A 19,626-nucleotide genomic window follows, 5' to 3' on the forward strand; every position below is an offset into this window, starting at 1 on the left:
CAATTCAAGTTCAGTTAAGTTTGATGGTCGCCGAACATGGACAGCCCGCTCTCAAATGATCTGAAAACAAAGATTGTTCAACATAGTTGTTCAGGGGAAGGATACAAAACGTTGTCTCAGAGATTTAACCTGTCAGTTTCCACTGTGAGGAACATAGTAAGGAAATGGAAGACCACAGGGACAGTTCTTGTTAAGCCCAGAAGTGGCAGGCCAAGAAAAATATCAGAAAGGCAGAGAAGAAGAATGGTGAGAACAGTCAAGGACAATCCACAGACCACCTCCAAAGAGCTGCAGCATCATCTTGCTGCAGATGGTGTCACTGTGCATCGGTCAACTATACAGCGCACTTTGCACAAATAGAAGCTGTATGGGAGAGTGATGAGAAAGAAGCCGTTTCTGCACGTACGCCACAAATAGAGTTGCCTGAGGTATGAAAAAGCACATTTGGACAAGGCAGCTTCATTTTGGAAACAAAAATTGAGTTGTTTGGTTATAAAAAAAAGGCGTTATGCATGGCGTCCAAAAAGAAACAGCATTCCAAGAAAAACACATGCTACCCACTGTAAAATTTGGTGGAGGTTCCATCATGCTTTGGGGCTGTGTGGCCAATGCCGGCATCGGGAATCTTGTTAAAGTTGAGAGTCGCATGGATTCCACTCAGTATCAGCAGATTCTTGAGAATAATGTTCAAGAATCAGTGACGAAGTTGAAGTTACGCCGGGGATGGATATTTCAGCAAGACAATGATCCAAAACACCGCTCCAAATCCTCAGGCATTCATGCAGAGGAACAATTACAATGTTCTGGAATGGCCATCCCAGTCCCCAGACCTGAATATCATTGAACATCTGTGGGATGATTTGAAGCGGGCTGTCCATGCTCGGCGACCATCTAACTTAACTGAACTTGAATTGTTTGTCCAAAATACCTTTATCCAGGATCCAGGAACTGATTAAAAGCTACAGGAAGCGACTAGAGGCTGTTATCTTTGCAAAAGGAGGATCTACTAAATATTAATGTCACTTTTCTGTTGAGGTGCCCATACTTTTGCACCGGTCAAATTTTGGTTTAATGCATATTGCACATTTTCTGTTAGTACAATAAACCTCATTTCAATCCTGAAATATTACTGTGTCCATCAGTTATTAGATATATCAAACTGAAATGGCTGTTGCAAATACCAAAATATTTAGAACTAAAAATGATTAAGATTAATAGGGGTGCCCAAACTTTTTCATAGGACTGTATGATACAGTCTTCCGAGCGCTGTATCTAATTTCATTATGTATGATGGTGTCTGCTGAGCTATCTCTCCAGGGGCTTCATATCAGTTGCATGGTCGGACTCTATGTCATGTATGTAATGAAATACACGGAACTGCAAGTAGGCCGAGGCCTGATGGATCTACATGATCTCATTCACCAGACTGATAGAACAAGAACTATTGAAGGACACTGCCATCGCTCCGGTTGCTGATAACAGAGAGCACTAGCGTGCACTGAACTATATAGTCAGGGCTTCTACACCGTTTCCTCAGGTTTCGGTCACTCTCCATTCCTTGAAGGTGGCGGGGACTACTCAGCCCATCACTTCTACCATATAACACCACATTCAGTACATGAATACGTTCTTGAAACTTGTAATGTCTGTCCCTGGAATCAGCCAATCAGAGCTCAGCTTACATTCCTTAAACTGCTGTGGGAAAATGAAAGCTGTGCTGTCATTGGTTGCTATGGGAAACGAGGCCTGTATGGGTGAATGAAGCCTTTTTATGTCATTGACACCACTCTCTGTACACCACCATATAATGTGAAGGGATGAGAGGCTGAGGGAAACTGCCAGTCCCGCTGCCCCGGACCAGGCTCCACATTATTAACCTAAACCTCCCGCTATAAAGTGAAGACCATCTCTTTAGTCATTCAGTTTCAGAAGCTTCTCCTCAGGTCTGTCACCTCCTTCCTCATTCACTACAATAGATCTAAGAGACCTTGGTAGAAAGAAGCACAGTGTGAACTCTAGTACAAAAGCAAGCGGGTCTGTATATACCGTTATTAACCCATTATGCTGCAAATATATCCTTTATGGGGACAGCAGGCTATTTAGTTAGTGTATCTAAGCCTACCATGTGTGATACAGTCTGCTGAGCTGTGTATCTAATCCTATCCTGTGTGATACAGTCTGCTGAGCTGTGTATCTAATCCTATCCTGTGTGATACAGTCTGCTGAGCTGTGTATCTAATCCTATCCTGTGTGATACTGTCTGCTGAGCTGTGTATCTAATCCTATCCTGTGTGATACTGTGTGCTGAGCTGTGTATCTAATCCTATCCTGTGTGATACTGTGTGCTGAGCTGTGTATCTAATCCTATCCTGTGTGATACTGTCTGCTGAGCTGTGTATCTAATCCTATCCTGTGTGATACTGTATACTGAGCTGTGTATCTAATCCTATCCTGTGTGATACTGTATACTGAGCTGTGTATCTAATCCTATCCTGTGTGATACGGTATACTGAGCTGTGTATCTAATCCTATCCTGTGTGATACTGTATACTGAGCTGTATATCTAATCCTATCCTGTGTGATACTGTATACTGAGCTGTGTATCTAATCCTATCCTGTGTGATACAGTCTGCTGAGCTGTATCTAATCCTATCCTTTGTGATACTGACTGCTGAGCTGTGTATCTAATCCTATCCTGTGTGATACAGTCTGCTGAGCTGTATCTAATCCTATCCTGTGTGATACTGTATACTGAGCTGTGTATCTAATCCTCTCCTGTGTGATACTGTATGCTGAGCTGTGTATCTAATCCTATTCTGTGTGATACTGTATACTGAGCTGTGTATCTAATCCTATCCTGTGTGATACAGTCTGCTGAGCTGTGTATCTAAGCCTACCATGTGTGATACTGCCTGTTGAGCTGTGTATCTAATCACATCATGTGTAATACTGTATACTGAGCTGTGTATCTAATCCTATCCTGTGTGATACTGTATACTGAGCTGTGTATCTAATCCTATCCTGTGTGATACTGTGTGCTGAGCTGTGTATCTAATCCTATCCTGTGTGATACTGTATACTGAGCTGTGTATCTAATCCTATCCTGTGTGATACTGTCTGCTGAGCTGTGTATCTAATCCTATCCTGTGTGATACTGTCTGCTGAGCTGTGTATCTAATCCTATCCTGTGTGATACTGTATACTGAGCTGTGTATCTAATCCTATCCTGTGTGATACAGTCTGCTGAGCTGTATATCTAATCCTATCCTGTGTGATACTGACTGCTGAGCTGTGTATCTAAGCCTACCATGTGTCTGTTCAGCCAAGTATCTAATCACATCACGTGTAATACTGTCTTCTTTGCCATGTATCTAATACCATCATGTATGATATTGAGTTGTGTATCTAACTCTATTATGCGTGATACTGTCTAATGATCTACTGTCTGCCTAGTGGTGTATCTAAGCTCACCATGTGTGATTTTGCCTGTTGATTTATGTATCTAAGCTGATCATTTGATATACTGTGTGTTGATTAGAGTATCTAAAGTCATATAAGTCACGTGATACTGTCTGTTAATCTGTGTATCTAAGCTTATCGTGTGTGATAAAGATTTTAGGCACAGGGTGGACTGTACCTCTAGATCAGGGGCTCGGTGTCCCGGGGTTGAGGATTTCGGACAGCTGTGTTCTAGGACAACACTGAGGCTGAATTGTGTACTTAAAGACGGTGGAGCTCTTTAATAAGGCCGCGGGGGATTTGTGATCCTCTTACATGGTTATTACAATTTTATCACTAATCCTGCATATGAGGACACTGCGCACCACAACAAACTCAGAGATCTCCCCAAGCACAGGGGACGGCGCTGACTGCGGACACCAGATCTGTCGCCATTCGATGCACACGACAATAGCTGGCGTTACAATTTAACATACTTGTCAATAAGAGTACACCGCAAGCTCTGCAAAACAATGCTGGGTGCATATAGGTTATGTGTGTTACACTTTTTGCTTCCTCCCCATATAAGTCAATGTAAAAGTTGCATGATGACGCTTATTCCCATTGATTCCATCTTAGATCTGATATTTAGGATTTCTGACCACTTCCAACTCTACCGAGGACAGGGGTGTCAGGTCTTCAACAGTGAGGTGGATATGAAGCAGCTGAGATGCCTATAGGAGTGCCAGTCCCTGGTACGCCAGGGGTTAACCGCCCTGTGTTTTCTATACTAAGGATAAGAGGATAATCTGTGTGTGTTTGGGCTGAGAGCTGGAGGAGCGAGCAGGTCACACGTCCCCATCGCTCCCTCCCGGCCATCTGTACTCCAAGTATCAGCTGATCTACACCGAGGTCTCCGCACCCATCTGCCGGATAGTAAGCCAGTCCAGCCACACATACACGTCACGTGGGGGCTTACAGGGTCGGGCAGGGGAACTGTCCAATGTACTAACCCATCACATGCAACAAGTTATACTTATCCAGGGTATTTATGGGTCAGAAAAGAATTAGAATTAGCCCCCCTGCCCGTCCTGGCCCCTAAAGGAAACTTAAGTACATGCACCCTTGGGGAAGCGGATCATTGTTCTGTCTTCCTCTGAATCAAAGGTTGAGTTTTTTGGGCACCAAAATACACCCATTATCCAAAATGTTAAAGCCAGTGACGTGAATGGCATGGATGTTCTGGTGACAATGGCGCCTCTAGGGGTGGGGAGGGTGAGATATATCAGACAGCAAGTGAACAGTCAATACGGTGAACGCAAGAAAAATGTAAATATCTGACAACTGCCAAATTGTAATGGTGACGACCGTGTCACAGAATCTCCATGGTAGGTAGTCAGTACCAAAAATGACCAAAGAAGGAGAAGTCACCTGCGTCACACTAGCTTTGGCCTATCTGTTGTTCTGGTCCGTTGGAGGACCAAAACAACGTGCTGGAGGACCTCTACACCGGAGGTCACATAGCTATGGTGGGGTGCATCGTGTCCACCAGATGAAAAAATTTGACTTTTTCGTACGGCGATTTTTGACACACACTGCAACTCAATTCAGATGTGACCGGTGGCAGAGCAGACATGGAGTAAACGAGTGGTTAACTGTGTCACCTGCTATTACTACTGCCTGAGTCAGTGAATAAGCCTTAAAGGGGCTGGTCAGCAAGTCCACCATGGGCACCCCTCCTGCGGTGCTGCCCTCAGTGGTCACATGTCTGTGAGGTCAGGATGCAAAGACAGATGGGAAACCCCTTTAAATTTTCATAATCATTTACAATGCAAACCAAGTCCTGTAACTTTACACAGAAGAACACCGCATCCTTCACCATGAATTAAGACGTCTTTATCCTTCCAGCTTCCTTCTGCTTCTTACATTAAGGCAATGGCATCCTCCAAGTGACGGCTCATTTACATAATGTATGATATACACTTACAGTCTAGTATACAGGATCCAGGAGGTTTGGCCAGACGACAGCAGCGGACGCGTGACAGCCCCAACTTCCGACCATTGTGCCCAGCAACACCAGTAAGCAGCTGCCACAGCTACTGCACAACTTCTTGTCAATCACTGGCATTAGCCCCCCCTACAGGGCTCTTCTGTGTATAGTCACATCTAGGCAGTACCGAATACCCGCTACTAACAGCCCTTGGATACAGCACAGATGGGCTCTGCCCTTTGGATCAAATGGATTCAGAGATCACATATCAGGAGTAAAACACAGACAGAGAATATTACTAAAGAATGGAAAGGACGGCGACCCCTGACCCTGAAAGTGACCCATAACAAAAAAGCAAGATTTTATATTAAGCATATTAGATATTAGATCATTTTATTTTTCATTTGTCATCTCTCTATCTGTATTTATAAAATAAAAAATATGGTACTATACCCTGCAATTTTCACTCTGACCACTACACTTCCCGATTCTATAGGGCTTTTCTTTGCAACAGTCGCCTATTATAGTATATTCTTGTACATAGGAGTAGTATTATAGTAGTTATATTCTTGTACATAGGAGGTAGTATTATAGTAGTTATATTCTTGTACATAGGAGCAGTATTATAGTAGTTATATTCTTGTACATAGGAGGTAGTATTATAGTAGTTATATTCTTGTACATAGGAGCAGTATTATAGTAGTTATATTCTTGTACATAGGAGGTAGTATTATAGTAGTTATATTCTTGTACATAGGAGTAGTATTATAGTAGTTATATTCTTGTACATAGGAGTAGTATTATAGTAGTTATATTCTTGTACATAGGAGCAGTATTATAGTAGTTATATTCTTGTACATAGGAGGTAGTATTATAGTAGTTATATTCTTGTACATAGGAGTAGTATTATAGTAGTTATATTCTTGTACATAGGAGTAGTATTATAGTAGTTATATTCTTGTACATAGGGGGCAGTATTATAGTAGTTATATTCTTGTACATAGGAGGTAGTATTATAGTAGTTATATTCTTGTACATAGGAGCAGTATTATAGTAGTTATATTCTTGTACATAGGAGTAGTATTATAGTAGTTATATTCTTGTACATAGGAGTAGTATTATAGTAGTTATATTCTTGTATATAGGAGTAGTATTATAGTAGTTATATTCTTGTACATAGGAGCAGTATTATAGTAGTTATATTCTTGTACATAGGAGCAGTATTATAGTAGTTATATTCTTGTATGTAAGAGGTAGTATTATAGTAGTTATATTCTTGTACATAGGAGCAGTATTATAGTAGTTATATTCTTGTACATAGGAGTAGTATTATAGTAGTTATATTCTTGTATATAGGAGTAGTATTATAGTAGTTATATTCTTGTACATAGGAGCAGTATTATAGTAGTTATATTCTTGTACATAGGAGTAGTATTATAGTAGTTATATTCTTGTACATAGGAGGTAGTATTATAGTAGTTATATTCTTGTACATAGGAGGTAGTATTATAGTAGTTATATTCTTGTACATAGGAGGTAGTATTATAGTAGTTATATTCTTGTACATAGGAGCAGTATTATAGTAGTTATATTCTTGTACATAGGAGTAGTATTATAGTAGTTATATTCTTGTACATAGGAGTAGTATTATAGTAGTTATATTCTTGTATATAGGAGTAGTATTATAGTAGTTATATTCTTGTACATAGGAGTAGTATTATAGTAGTTATATTCTTGTACATAGGAGTAGTATTATAGTAGTTATATTCTTGTACATAGGAGTAGTATTATAGTAGTTATATTCTTGTACATAGGAGTAGTATTATAGTAGTTATATTCTTGTACATAGGAGTAGTATTATAGTAGTTATATTCTTGTATATAGGAGTAGTATTATAGTAGTTACATTCTTGTACATAGGAGGTAGTATTATAGTAGTTATATTCTTGTACATAGGAGCAGTATTATAGTAGTTATATTCTTGTACATAGGAGGTAGTATTATAGTAGTTATATTCTTGTACATAGGAGGTAGTATTATAGTAGTTATATTCTTGTACATAGGAGTAGTATTATAGTAGTTATATTCTTGTATATAGGAGTAGTATTATAGTAGTTATATTCTTGTACATAGGAGGTAGTATTATAGTAGTTATATTCTTGTACATAGGAGTAGTATTATAGTAGTTATATTCTTGTACATAGGAGTAGTATTATAGTAGTTATATTCTTGTACATAGGAGCAGTATTATAGTAGTTATATTCTTGTACATAGGAGCAGTATTATAGTAGTTATATTCTTGTACATAGGAGGTAGTATTATAGTAGTTATATTCTTGTACATAGGAGTAGTATTATAGTAGTTATATTCTTGTACATAGGAGCAGTATTATAGTAGTTATATTCTTGTACATAGGAGGTAGTATTATAGTAGTTATATTCTTGTACATAGGAGCAGTATTATAGTAGTTATATTCTTGTACATAGGAGGTAGTATTATAGTAGTTATATTCTTGTACATAGGAGTAGTATTATAGTAGTTATATTCTTGTACATAGGAGTAGTATTATAGTAGTTATATTCTTGTACATAGGAGCAGTATTATAGTAGTTATATTCTTGTACATAGGAGGTAGTATTATAGTAGTTATATTCTTGTACATAGGAGTAGTATTATAGTAGTTATATTCTTGTACATAGGAGTAGTATTATAGTAGTTATATTCTTGTACATAGGGGGCAGTATTATAGTAGTTATATTCTTGTACATAGGAGGTAGTATTATAGTAGTTATATTCTTGTACATAGGAGCAGTATTATAGTAGTTATATTCTTGTACATAGGAGTAGTATTATAGTAGTTATATTCTTGTACATAGGAGTAGTATTATAGTAGTTATATTCTTGTATATAGGAGTAGTATTATAGTAGTTATATTCTTGTACATAGGAGCAGTATTATAGTAGTTATATTCTTGTACATAGGAGCAGTATTATAGTAGTTATATTCTTGTATGTAAGAGGTAGTATTATAGTAGTTATATTCTTGTACATAGGAGCAGTATTATAGTAGTTATATTCTTGTACATAGGAGTAGTATTATAGTAGTTATATTCTTGTATATAGGAGTAGTATTATAGTAGTTATATTCTTGTACATAGGAGCAGTATTATAGTAGTTATATTCTTGTACATAGGAGTAGTATTATAGTAGTTATATTCTTGTACATAGGAGGTAGTATTATAGTAGTTATATTCTTGTACATAGGAGGTAGTATTATAGTAGTTATATTCTTGTACATAGGAGGTAGTATTATAGTAGTTATATTCTTGTACATAGGAGCAGTATTATAGTAGTTATATTCTTGTACATAGGAGTAGTATTATAGTAGTTATATTCTTGTACATAGGAGTAGTATTATAGTAGTTATATTCTTGTATATAGGAGTAGTATTATAGTAGTTATATTCTTGTACATAGGAGTAGTATTATAGTAGTTATATTCTTGTACATAGGAGTAGTATTATAGTAGTTATATTCTTGTACATAGGAGTAGTATTATAGTAGTTATATTCTTGTACATAGGAGTAGTATTATAGTAGTTATATTCTTGTACATAGGAGTAGTATTATAGTAGTTATATTCTTGTATATAGGAGTAGTATTATAGTAGTTACATTCTTGTACATAGGAGGTAGTATTATAGTAGTTATATTCTTGTACATAGGAGCAGTATTATAGTAGTTATATTCTTGTACATAGGAGGTAGTATTATAGTAGTTATATTCTTGTACATAGGAGGTAGTATTATAGTAGTTATATTCTTGTACATAGGAGTAGTATTATAGTAGTTATATTCTTGTATATAGGAGTAGTATTATAGTAGTTATATTCTTGTATATAGGAGTAGTATTATAGTAGTTTTATTCTTGTACATAGGAGACAGTATTATAGTAGTTATATTCTTGTACATAGGAGGTAGTATTATAGTAGTTATATTCTTGTACATAGGAGTAGTATTATAGTAGTTATATTCTTGTACATAGGAGCAGTATTATAGTAGTTATATTCTTGTACATAGGAGGTAGTATTATAGTAGTTATATTCTTGTACATAGGGGGCGGCATTATAGTAGTTATATTGTTCTACATATTGCATTTGCATATACTATTGCTTATTTGCATATTTATATTTTCACTCTGTTATCTATGACAAAAAGTGTAAAAAATAAATAAATTAAGGAAGGAAGTTCTGGGTGTTAGTCCTTCTCTTTTCCGGCACTGTGGCCCCTGGATAGTGGTCCGGGCCTCGTACTCATCATAAACTACCGTCGGCCCTAAGTGCATTATTGATTGCAAGACTCAGAAATGCCTACAAAGTAGGAAAAGGGTAGTGATGTTTAAAAGCTTATGCGGGATGAGCGCTGGATACAGAGAGACTTCTGAGAGGACCTTGCAGCAAACACATCAATATTTCATCACGGAAAATAAAAATCAGCTCATTTGAAAGACAGATTATTGAAGAGGAATACTGATCAGCCGGGATAATTGTGGGATGTTCATGCCGGCACGTCTCAGGATGTCACACAGTCTGATAGGAGAAGGCCTTGCAAATCATTGAAAAGACATTAACTCTCTGCAGATTCCAAAAAAATATTTAAAGTCTAATTTATTTATTTTTTAACAATTTTTCAGGTTGAATTTGCAAAAGATTTATAAATGATACTTAGGAATTGTCAAATTGGGTTGAATAGCAAAATTCTCAGTGCTGCTTCTTTACTTGACCTGATCCCCCCATCCCAGGAGTCGAACAGCAATAGTGGGGCCAATGCTCATAGGAGAACAGGCTGGCATAGGCCAGATATCACATTCAATGGGCTTGAGGGTTGAGTAGATGGTGGGGTCACTGTGAATGAATAATTTAGGGGCCCACATCCACTTGGAGCCGGAAAACAGGGTGACATGACCCATGCTATGGTCTAGTCCCACGGGTAGTGCTAGTAAAGATTGGGGCCAGGACATCTATTCACAAGGGGTGCTGGGCAGCTCCATGTGGTAGGGCCCATGGTACCTACTTTTTCTGTCTCTGTAGGTGCATGTTCTTGTAAAAATAGGAATGAGTTTGGGGGGGCGCTGTTGTATTAATGTCTATGGGTAAAAGTTACCATTGAAAGGTGAACTGTGGTACTGCAAGTAACAAAACAGCCCATGTAACGAAATACTGTAGAATATGATATATCTATCTATCTATCTATCTATCTATCTATATATATATATATATATATATATATATATATATATATGTAATCTCATAGCTCAGCATTATGCAGTAGTCCTCTACATACAACAATACTTACATGTGTGCAGAAATACTCCGCGGGGTCACCACAGGTAATTCCAGGAGGGTCCACCTTGACTATAGCATACTCTTTCATCACCATAGGCTTTGGTTGACAGGCATAGTATTCCCAGGAAGGGCCGTCATCAGACGTCACCCAGGATTTACAGATGTCATAGTGTCCCAATGCCATAGGCAGGTAGTGTAAGAAGAAGACAGCCAAAGGCAGCATGGCAGCTGGAGCGGATGGCGGTGTCCTCCGGGAGCGGAGTTGACCAAGTAACATAGAGGGGGAACTTGAGGGGGCTTATCTGCTACTGCCAGGATCAGCATGGAAACACCTCATTGGTGGTTATACTGATACTATGGGGCTGTCCAGCTATGTATAGATAGTCATGTATCGTACATTCACAAATCTGGAGAGCTTAGACAGAACATCTACAAGACGTTCTAGGTGCTGCATAGATATTTCCCAACTCTCTGGGTCTCTTTGTCTCTGCATTGACTCATAGAAGTGTTAGGCAAGACTTAGAAAGTCATCTCTGGTGCACAGATCAGGAGAACACAATGGGACCATTATTTTAGCAGGTGAGCATTTTCTCATTTTTAGGCTAGATGGTGCACATGAAGGCTCAGAAGGTGCTCCACACTCCTTAACCAATCTTCTGGAGTCCAAGACTGTTTATGCAAGAACCTTAAAATCCAAGAGCCGAAACCTTGTAAGTGGCATCTGCTGAGGTTGGAAGAAGGAAGCCTTGAGAGGTGAGCTGGCCCAGGCACTCAGGGAAGGTTGTCGTCTTCTCGCTGAGACATCCCTGTGTTTATCTGAATTCCAGGAACCAAGGAACGATCTCAACCAGCAGCGCCTGCAAGGATAAAGCGGACATGTTTACATGGGGAAGAAAATAACAACGTGCTTTGGATCTCGGTCCTCAGCTATTCTATCTGCCAACCACATCCACACAACAGATGCTTTGTCTTTTCTATGGAGACATCGCTTTCCTCGCAGGATAATTGCTTTTATTTCATAACCCAAGGGAGAAATAAAGCCAATGTCCAAGAAGAAAACACTGCTGATGGGGGACGTTACGATCCTACAGCTAAGATCAGTGACTCCAGCTCAGAGGTCGTCCCAATCCATGGCCTGTCTCAGGTTCGGCCTGCTGCTCCTCTATGCTTTGCACTGCATTTCTGCTCTCTCAGAACACAACTATAATTATTTGCGAGTACAAGGCATGAAAAAGTGAAAGAAAAATTTTGCAAATTGCAATTTTTTTTTCCTTTCCTGGAAGGGGGGCAGGGCAAGGGGAGCGATGTGGATGGGGCCATGATCATAATCATTTGTGCCATAGCCCTGCAGAGGGGGCACCTTATTTATCAAGAAGCATGCACCTGCTTAAAATTAAGACGCACCCTCTGCAAGTGAAGGGGATATAAAGACTGGTGTTGGAAACACCCTTCCTGCCATCTTATTGGACACTTAAGCTGTTGCCCCTTCTTGCTTTCCCTTTGTATACGTCCCTATGACAAGTCTACCTTTCCTTGGGCTCAGACCTTTCTATATGAGATCACAGGGATACCGGGCTTCACAATAACCAATCAGAATCCAGCAAGTATTTTTGTAGCATATGAGCGATTCATTGCAATGAGACGCAAGGTTCCTATAGGGACAGTAAGTGTTGTCATGTGGACATAGACAGAAAAGCTCTTGCCACAAACACAAAGATATTTCGAAAACTTTTCACCCTGAAAGGTCTGTATTCAGAGGAGGACACGGAAGGTATTTAATTGGGAAACATATATTAAGCGCTAAACAAAGCGACAAAGGGCAGCGTGGGAAATACAGCAATTAAATCCCATAAAACTAATAGAAATGCCGCGTTTGTCGCCGCGGACTGTCGTGGTATTCATGAAGAGGGCTTAAATATTTTACAAGAGAAAAGCAATTTAGGTCATAACAGAAGCGAATTAAAAATTAAAATTTCACTTCCGTATATATTAAATGTGTATATTAAAAACAGGCGAGATTACAATGTAACAAAAAGAGGCAAGCGGACAGGAAGTGGAGGCGTGGCCTAGGCTGGGGGGGGAGAGGGGGCCACTGCATAGACCAATGTGTACCCCTCATCACAAGAGGGAAGCAATGTCAATACCATGATTCAGGGACAACCTAGCAAACAGACCATAGGGCCCATCAAATTTGGGGGTCTCCCGCTGGACCATTACTGTGTTAGAGCCTGGACCCCGGAGGATTCTGGGTACTCTACTGGACAGAAGACTCTGGATGAGCTGCTCCTAGTCTCCTCTTTTGATGACCTTTGGGCCAAATTCCTGCCAACTCACCACACAAAATAATGGGCCCCTTCTGTCTGAGGGCCACATAGCGGCTCCACCTTCGGCCTATACATGTACCATTGCTAGGCCTGTATTCCCCTGGAGTAATGATTCACTTTGCAGCATCCGCATTTAGTGGCGTAACAGCATACCTCCCAACCGTCCCGATTTCCGCGGGACAGTCACGATTTGGGTGACATGTCCCGCGGTCCCGGTTGGAGGGAGGTATGTCCCGATTTCAACTCAGATCTGCGTCCAGAGGACGCAGATCTGAGTTGAACACATATGCGGCTGAAGCAAGGAGCTGACACAGGTCAGCTCCTCGCTTCACCGCTGCCCGCCTCTCTCCCTGACACATGCGACTGAAGCTGCTCGCGTGCTCGCTTCGCCGCTGCGTCTCTCTCGCTGACACATGCGGCTGAAGCGAGGAGCTGACCTGTGTCAGCTCCTCGCTTCGCTGCTGCCGCCGGCTCCTGGCTTGCAGACGCGATGTACAAGCCAGGAGCCGGCGGCAGCGGCGAAGCGAGGAGCTGACACAGGTCAGCTCCTCGCTTCAGCCGCATGTGTCAGCGAGAGAGAGACGCAGCGGCGAAGCGAGCAGCTTCAGCCGCATGTGTCAGGGAGAGAGGCGGGCAGCGGCGAAGCGAGGAGCTGACCTGTGTCAGCTCCTTCCTTCAGCCGCATGTGTCAGCGAGAGAGGCGGGCAGAGAGCGGCGAGGGAGCGGAGGAGAAGGTAAGTTTAATGTGGAGGTGGAACGTGAATCTGGGGGCAGATGAAGGAGAGGACGGCATGACACTGGGGGCAGAGATGGAGAGGACATGAATCTGGGGGCAGAGATGGGGGACATGAATCTGGGGGCAGAGATGGAGGGACAGGAATCTGGGGGCAGAGATGTGGGACATGAATCTGGGGGCAGAGATGGAGGGACAGGAATCTGGGGGCAGAGATGTGGGACATGAATCTGGGGGCAGAGATGTGGGGACATGAATCTGGGGGCAGATATGGAGGGACATGAATCTGGGGGCAGAGATGGAGGGACATGAATCTGGGGGCAGAGATTGGGGGACATGAATCTGGGGGCAGAGATGGAGGGACAGGAATCTGGGGGCAGAGATGTGGGGACATGAATCTGGGGGCAGATATGGAGGGACAGGAATCTGGGGGCAGAGATGTGGGGACATGAATCTGGGGCAGAGATGGAGTGGACATGAAACTGGGGGCAGAGATGGGGGACATGAATCTGGGGGCAGAGATGGAGAGGACATGAATCTGAGGGCAGAGATGGGGGACATGAATCTGGGGCAGAGATGGGGGACATGAATCTGGGGGCAGAGATGTGGGACATGAATCTGGGGGCAGAGATGTGGGGACATGAATCTGGGGGCAGAGATGGAGGGACATGAATCTGGGGGCAGAGATGGAAGAGGGACATGAAACTGGGGGCAGATGAAGGGTGTATATGAAACTGGGGGAGAGATAGAGGGGGGACATATAATTTACGGGTGACTGTAGGAGGATTATACTGTGTGCGGGCACATGAAAAATTAACGAGTGGGTGGAGTCAACACAAAAGTGGGCGGGGCTAAATTTGCCGCGGCGCGCATAGCGGGCCGCACATTTTGTCCCTCTTTCGGTTCTTCAAAAGTTGGGAGGTATGCGTAACAGGGCTCCTCATATGCCATTTATATTACGGGGGCCTCCTTAAAGGGATTTCCTTGGCCCTATCCTTAGAATCCACAGATGTTTCATGCGGTGCTCCCTGAGCCATGTTACGTTACGTACATCGGTCACATGTCCTGTTCACAACTGAACTGTAATACCAAGCACAACCACTATACCATATGTGGTGCTATGCTTAATTTTCTGTAGAGTCCACAATGTTCATCCAAATGCAGCTGATCAGCGTAGGTCCTGCGTGTCAGACCCTTAGTGATCTTCAACTGATGACCTGTCCCAGAAACCTTTTTCAGGGATAAATATAGACCCCCATCAGTGCCAGGACCTCTGCGTCCCCCATAGCCATGCAAATAAATACCCTAGCCAAGGGCTTATTGAGACCCCCTACCCAAAGTGCCACTAACTAGAGCCCCTATCCACAAGGGACAACAATAGACTGATACTTGGAATGTGGATATTGGGGTTTTTACTCCCACACATTGCTGGTTACGAATATTCGGAGGATCGGAGTCCCTAGACAATGAAATGTGGCCGTGAAGACATTTGTAGACCAGTAGATGTGAGTTTTATAGAATGGTTGTCCACTATGTGCCCTGAGCTCCCGGGGGTCTCCCTGGAAAGTGGAGTCCTGTCCCTTTAAGTGTATTTGGGACTTTATTATTAGGCAGCGGCCAGGCATGTTCATGTTGCCGGGGTCAGGGCTGAAATCTACAAGAAAATCAAGAGCAAATATTAGGTTTTGCAGGCCGGGAGCTGTGGGAATAGTATGCACACATTGATCTGAGTTATAGCATTCATATATCTACGTTAAGGTCTCTTTCGTCCCCCTCCCAAAGATGAAGACCACTTGATTGAGACAAATGACTGGAGCGGCCAAAAATCCATCTCTCATCCCGTAGATCCGAATGTTATTGAGATGGCTCTGAGCAGCGCACCTCATCTTCCGTGCCTCAAACACAGAGCGCCCCCTCCCCATTAATGCCTGTGGAAGATTATTACATGGCGGCTCCTGTCCACCATCTCATCTGCACAACCCCACGTCTCATGCGGTTCCCAATTAATGTCGGAGACTTTTCATCTACAAGTGTTACTGGTGCAGGAGGGAAACCGTGCGGACAAAAATAATAAAAAAAAACCTCATTAAATCTCCGGTAATAGAATAATTAACCCCTAAGAGGCAACAAGTGGAAAATGTTTGATTTAAAGGGACAGCACTAACTAATAGAAGGAAATGAATATCTAGAGAGAATGACGCAGCGAAAAACTTCAGGGGGTAATCGATGGAAATCTAATAAATAGAATTTTTTAAAAAAATGACAACATTGAAACATTAGAGGCGTTCAAGATGGCGGCATGTTTCTTAACGGGAGGAGGGAACAAAAAAGAGAAAATGTCTAATGTCCAAGAAGAAAGAAATAATATATCGTATATACTTATATAGTACACAGGTCTGATGGCTTATCAATGTCTATTATCAATTTTCTAAGGAGGTAGTATTATAGTAGTTATATTCTTGTACATAGGATGTAGTATTATAGTAGTTATATTCTTGTACATAGGGGGCAGTATTATTGTAGTTATATTCTTGTACATAGGAGTAGTATTATAGTAGTTATATTCTTGTACATAGGAGTAGTATTATAGTAGTTATATTCTTGTACATAGGAGGTAGTATTATTGTAGTTATATTCTTGTAGATTGGAGTAGTATTATAGTAGTTATATTCTTGTACATAGGAGTAGTATTATAGTAGTTATATTCTTGTACATAGGATGTAGTATTATAGTAGTTATATTCTTGTACATAGGGGGCAGTATTATTGTAGTTATATTCTTGTACATAGGAGTAGTATTATAGTAGTTATATTCTTGTACATAGGATGTAGTATTATAGTAGTTATATTCTTGTACATAGGGGGCAGTATTATTGTAGTTATATTCTTGTACATAGGAGTAGTATTATAGTAGTTATATTCTTGTACATAGGAGTAGTATTATAGTAGTTATATTCTTGTACATAGGAGGTAGTATTATTGTAGTTATATTCTTGTAGATTGGAGTAGTATTATAGTAGTTATATTCTTGTACATAGGAGTAGTATTATAGTAGTTATATTCTTGTACATAGGATGTAGTATTATAGTAGTTATATTCTTGTACATAGGGGGCAGTATTATTGTAGTTATATTCTTGTACATAGGAGTAGTATTATAGTAGTTATATTCTTGTACATAGGATGTAGTATTATAGTAGTTATATTCTTGTACATAGGGGGCAGTATTATTGTAGTTATATTCTTGTACATAGGAGTAGTATTATAGTAGTTATATTCTTGTACATAGGAGTAGTATTATAGTAGTTATATTCTTGTACATAGGAGGTAGTATTATTGTAGTTATATTCTTGTAGATTGGAGTAGTATTATAGTAGTTATATTCTTGTACATAGGAGCAGTATTATAGTAGTTATATTCTTGTACATAGGAGTAGTATTATAGTAGTTATATTCTTGTACATAGGATGTAGTATTATAGTAGTTATATTCTTGTACATAGGAGGTAGTATTATAGTAGTTATATTCTTGTACATAGGAGTAGTATTATAGTAGTTATATTCTTGTACATAGGAGGTAGTATTATAGTAGTTATATTCTTGTACATAGGAGGCAGTATTATAGTAGTTATATTCCTGTACATAGGAGGTAGTATTATAGTAGTTATATTCTTGTACATAGGAGCAGTATTATAGTAGTTATATTCCTGTACATAGGAGGTAGTATTATAGTAGTTATATTCTTGTACATAGGAGGTAGTATTATAGTAGTTATATTCTTGTACATAGGAGGCAGTATTATAGTAGTTATATTCCTGTACATAGGAGGTAGTATTATAGTAGTTATATTCTTGTACATAGGAGCAGTATTATAGTAGTTATATTCTTGTACATAGGAGGTAGTATTATAGTAGTTATAGTCTTGTACATAGGAGCAGTATTATAGTAGTTATATTCTTGTACATAGGAGTAGTATTATAGTAGTTATATTCTTGTACATAGGAGGTAGTATTATAGTAGTTATATTCTTGTACATAGGAGGTAGTATTATAGTAGTTATATTCTTGTACATAGGAGTAGTATTATAGTAGTTATATTCTTGTACATAGGAGGTAGTATTATAGTAGTTATATTCTTGTACATAGGAGTAGTATTATAGTAGTTATAATCTTGTACATAGGCGGTAGTATTATAGTAGTTATATTCCTGTACATAGGCGGTAGTATTATAGTAGTTATATTCTTGTACATAGGCGGTAGTATTATAGTAGTTATATTCTTGTACATAGGAGCAGTATTATAGTAGTTATATTCTTGTACATAGGAGGTAGTATTATAGTAGTTATAGTCTTGTACATAGGAGCAGTATTATAGTAGTTATATTCTTGTACATAGGAGTAGTATTATAGTAGTTATATTCTTGTACATAGGAGGTAGTATTATAGTAGTTATATTCTTGTACATAGGAGGTAGTATTATAGTAGTTATATTCTTGTACATAGGAGTAGTATTATAGTAGTTATATTCTTGTACATAGGAGGTAGTATTATAGTAGTTATATTCTTGTACATAGGAGTAGTATTATAGTAGTTATAATCTTGTACATAGGCGGTAGTATTATAGTAGTTATATTCCTGTACATAGGCGGTAGTATTATAGTAGTTATATTCTTGTACATAGGGGCAGTCTTATAACACTTATATTCTTATAAATGGTGATGTGGAATTATAGTATTTCTTGTAGTATCTATAAGTGCTTGTTATGATCGGAGTTATGAATTATAGATGACATCAGGTTGCTTTAAGGTTTCAGGATTTACTTTAGGGAATATTCACAGTCGCTGATTTCAGGGCAGATATACCTGTCTAGTCCATACCGTGTAATAGTGTAGCACAGCGGATATAAATGTCTCTGGAGATATAAAGTAATGATCACAGGGACAAGGAGTTTTCTTCTTTGCCTGTCACTCATCCCATTAAATACTACCGTCACCCTCATCCCAGCCTGATAACAGGGGACAATAGATTCTATAGACAGCGCAGACTGCAAGTTCAGTGATTTTTTATGGGCAGATTTGAAGACATGGATCATATATTCTCATTTGAGTTACCGGGAGAACAATGGTGTTCAGCAATTTCCATGTATAACACATAGAAATAACCAGGATGGAAATGAGCCGGCAGCCATGGAGGGGGTGGGGGGGTGGGGGCTGTGACTCTCACCCACCGGAGGTTTTACCATAATTGTAGTAGAGATGTAGCAGAGCTGGGCACTTTTGCCAAGAACAAATTCAGTACTGCTATATCTGCAAATTCTGGAGAGGTGATAATCAGAAAATTTTGTTGAACCCTGCCTAGACTCTGTGTAGTGACTCAGTGAGCAGATGCACCAGACACTAGGCTCACTAATGAGGGGATTTGGTGTAATGAGCCTGTAGGTATTTGTATGGTAACAGAGCGGGTGATGTATTATTTATCTGCAGTCAAGGTGCTCATATCATCCGCTAATAGTCCCTGTACATCTGTGTCTCATATAGTAAATACGCATGCTCCTGTCCCTGCTAACATATAACATGCAAATGTATATGATGTAGCAGAGCTGAGCGCTCAGTGAAAGTGTTCTTACACTTGGCGACCAATGTAAACCACCTGGTGTCTTCTGAAACCTTCTAGATCAGAACACACTAACACATCGCTGCTACATCCCTTCAGCAGGTACACACAGATACAGCCAAGGAAAACTGAGCAGCCTCTGCTACATCTGCAAGGTCATAAGAGGCCAAAGGGTAGAAAGTCCACAAGACCCCTGT

General features: G+C 40.0%; 1 protein-coding gene across 3 annotated transcripts in view; it reads right to left on the reverse strand.

Moving 5' to 3' along the window:
- The window catches only part of NTNG2 (netrin G2), a 65,471-nt gene that overhangs the window by 40,226 nt on the left and 5,619 nt on the right, over positions 1 to 19,626 (reverse strand). For all 3 annotated transcript variants that reach the window (XM_075260279.1, XM_075260278.1, XM_075260280.1), the window contains exon 2: positions 10,777 to 11,623. In XM_075260279.1, coding sequence (XP_075116380.1) covers positions 10,777 to 11,043 — 267 coding nt within the window. In that variant the 5' untranslated portion in view covers positions 11,044 to 11,623. The remainder of the gene's footprint in view (positions 1 to 10,776; positions 11,624 to 19,626) is intronic.

Source organism: Leptodactylus fuscus, chromosome 11 (genome assembly GCF_031893055.1).
Source record: "Leptodactylus fuscus isolate aLepFus1 chromosome 11, aLepFus1.hap2, whole genome shotgun sequence".
NCBI classification, from domain to species: Eukaryota; Metazoa; Chordata; class Amphibia; order Anura; family Leptodactylidae; genus Leptodactylus; species Leptodactylus fuscus.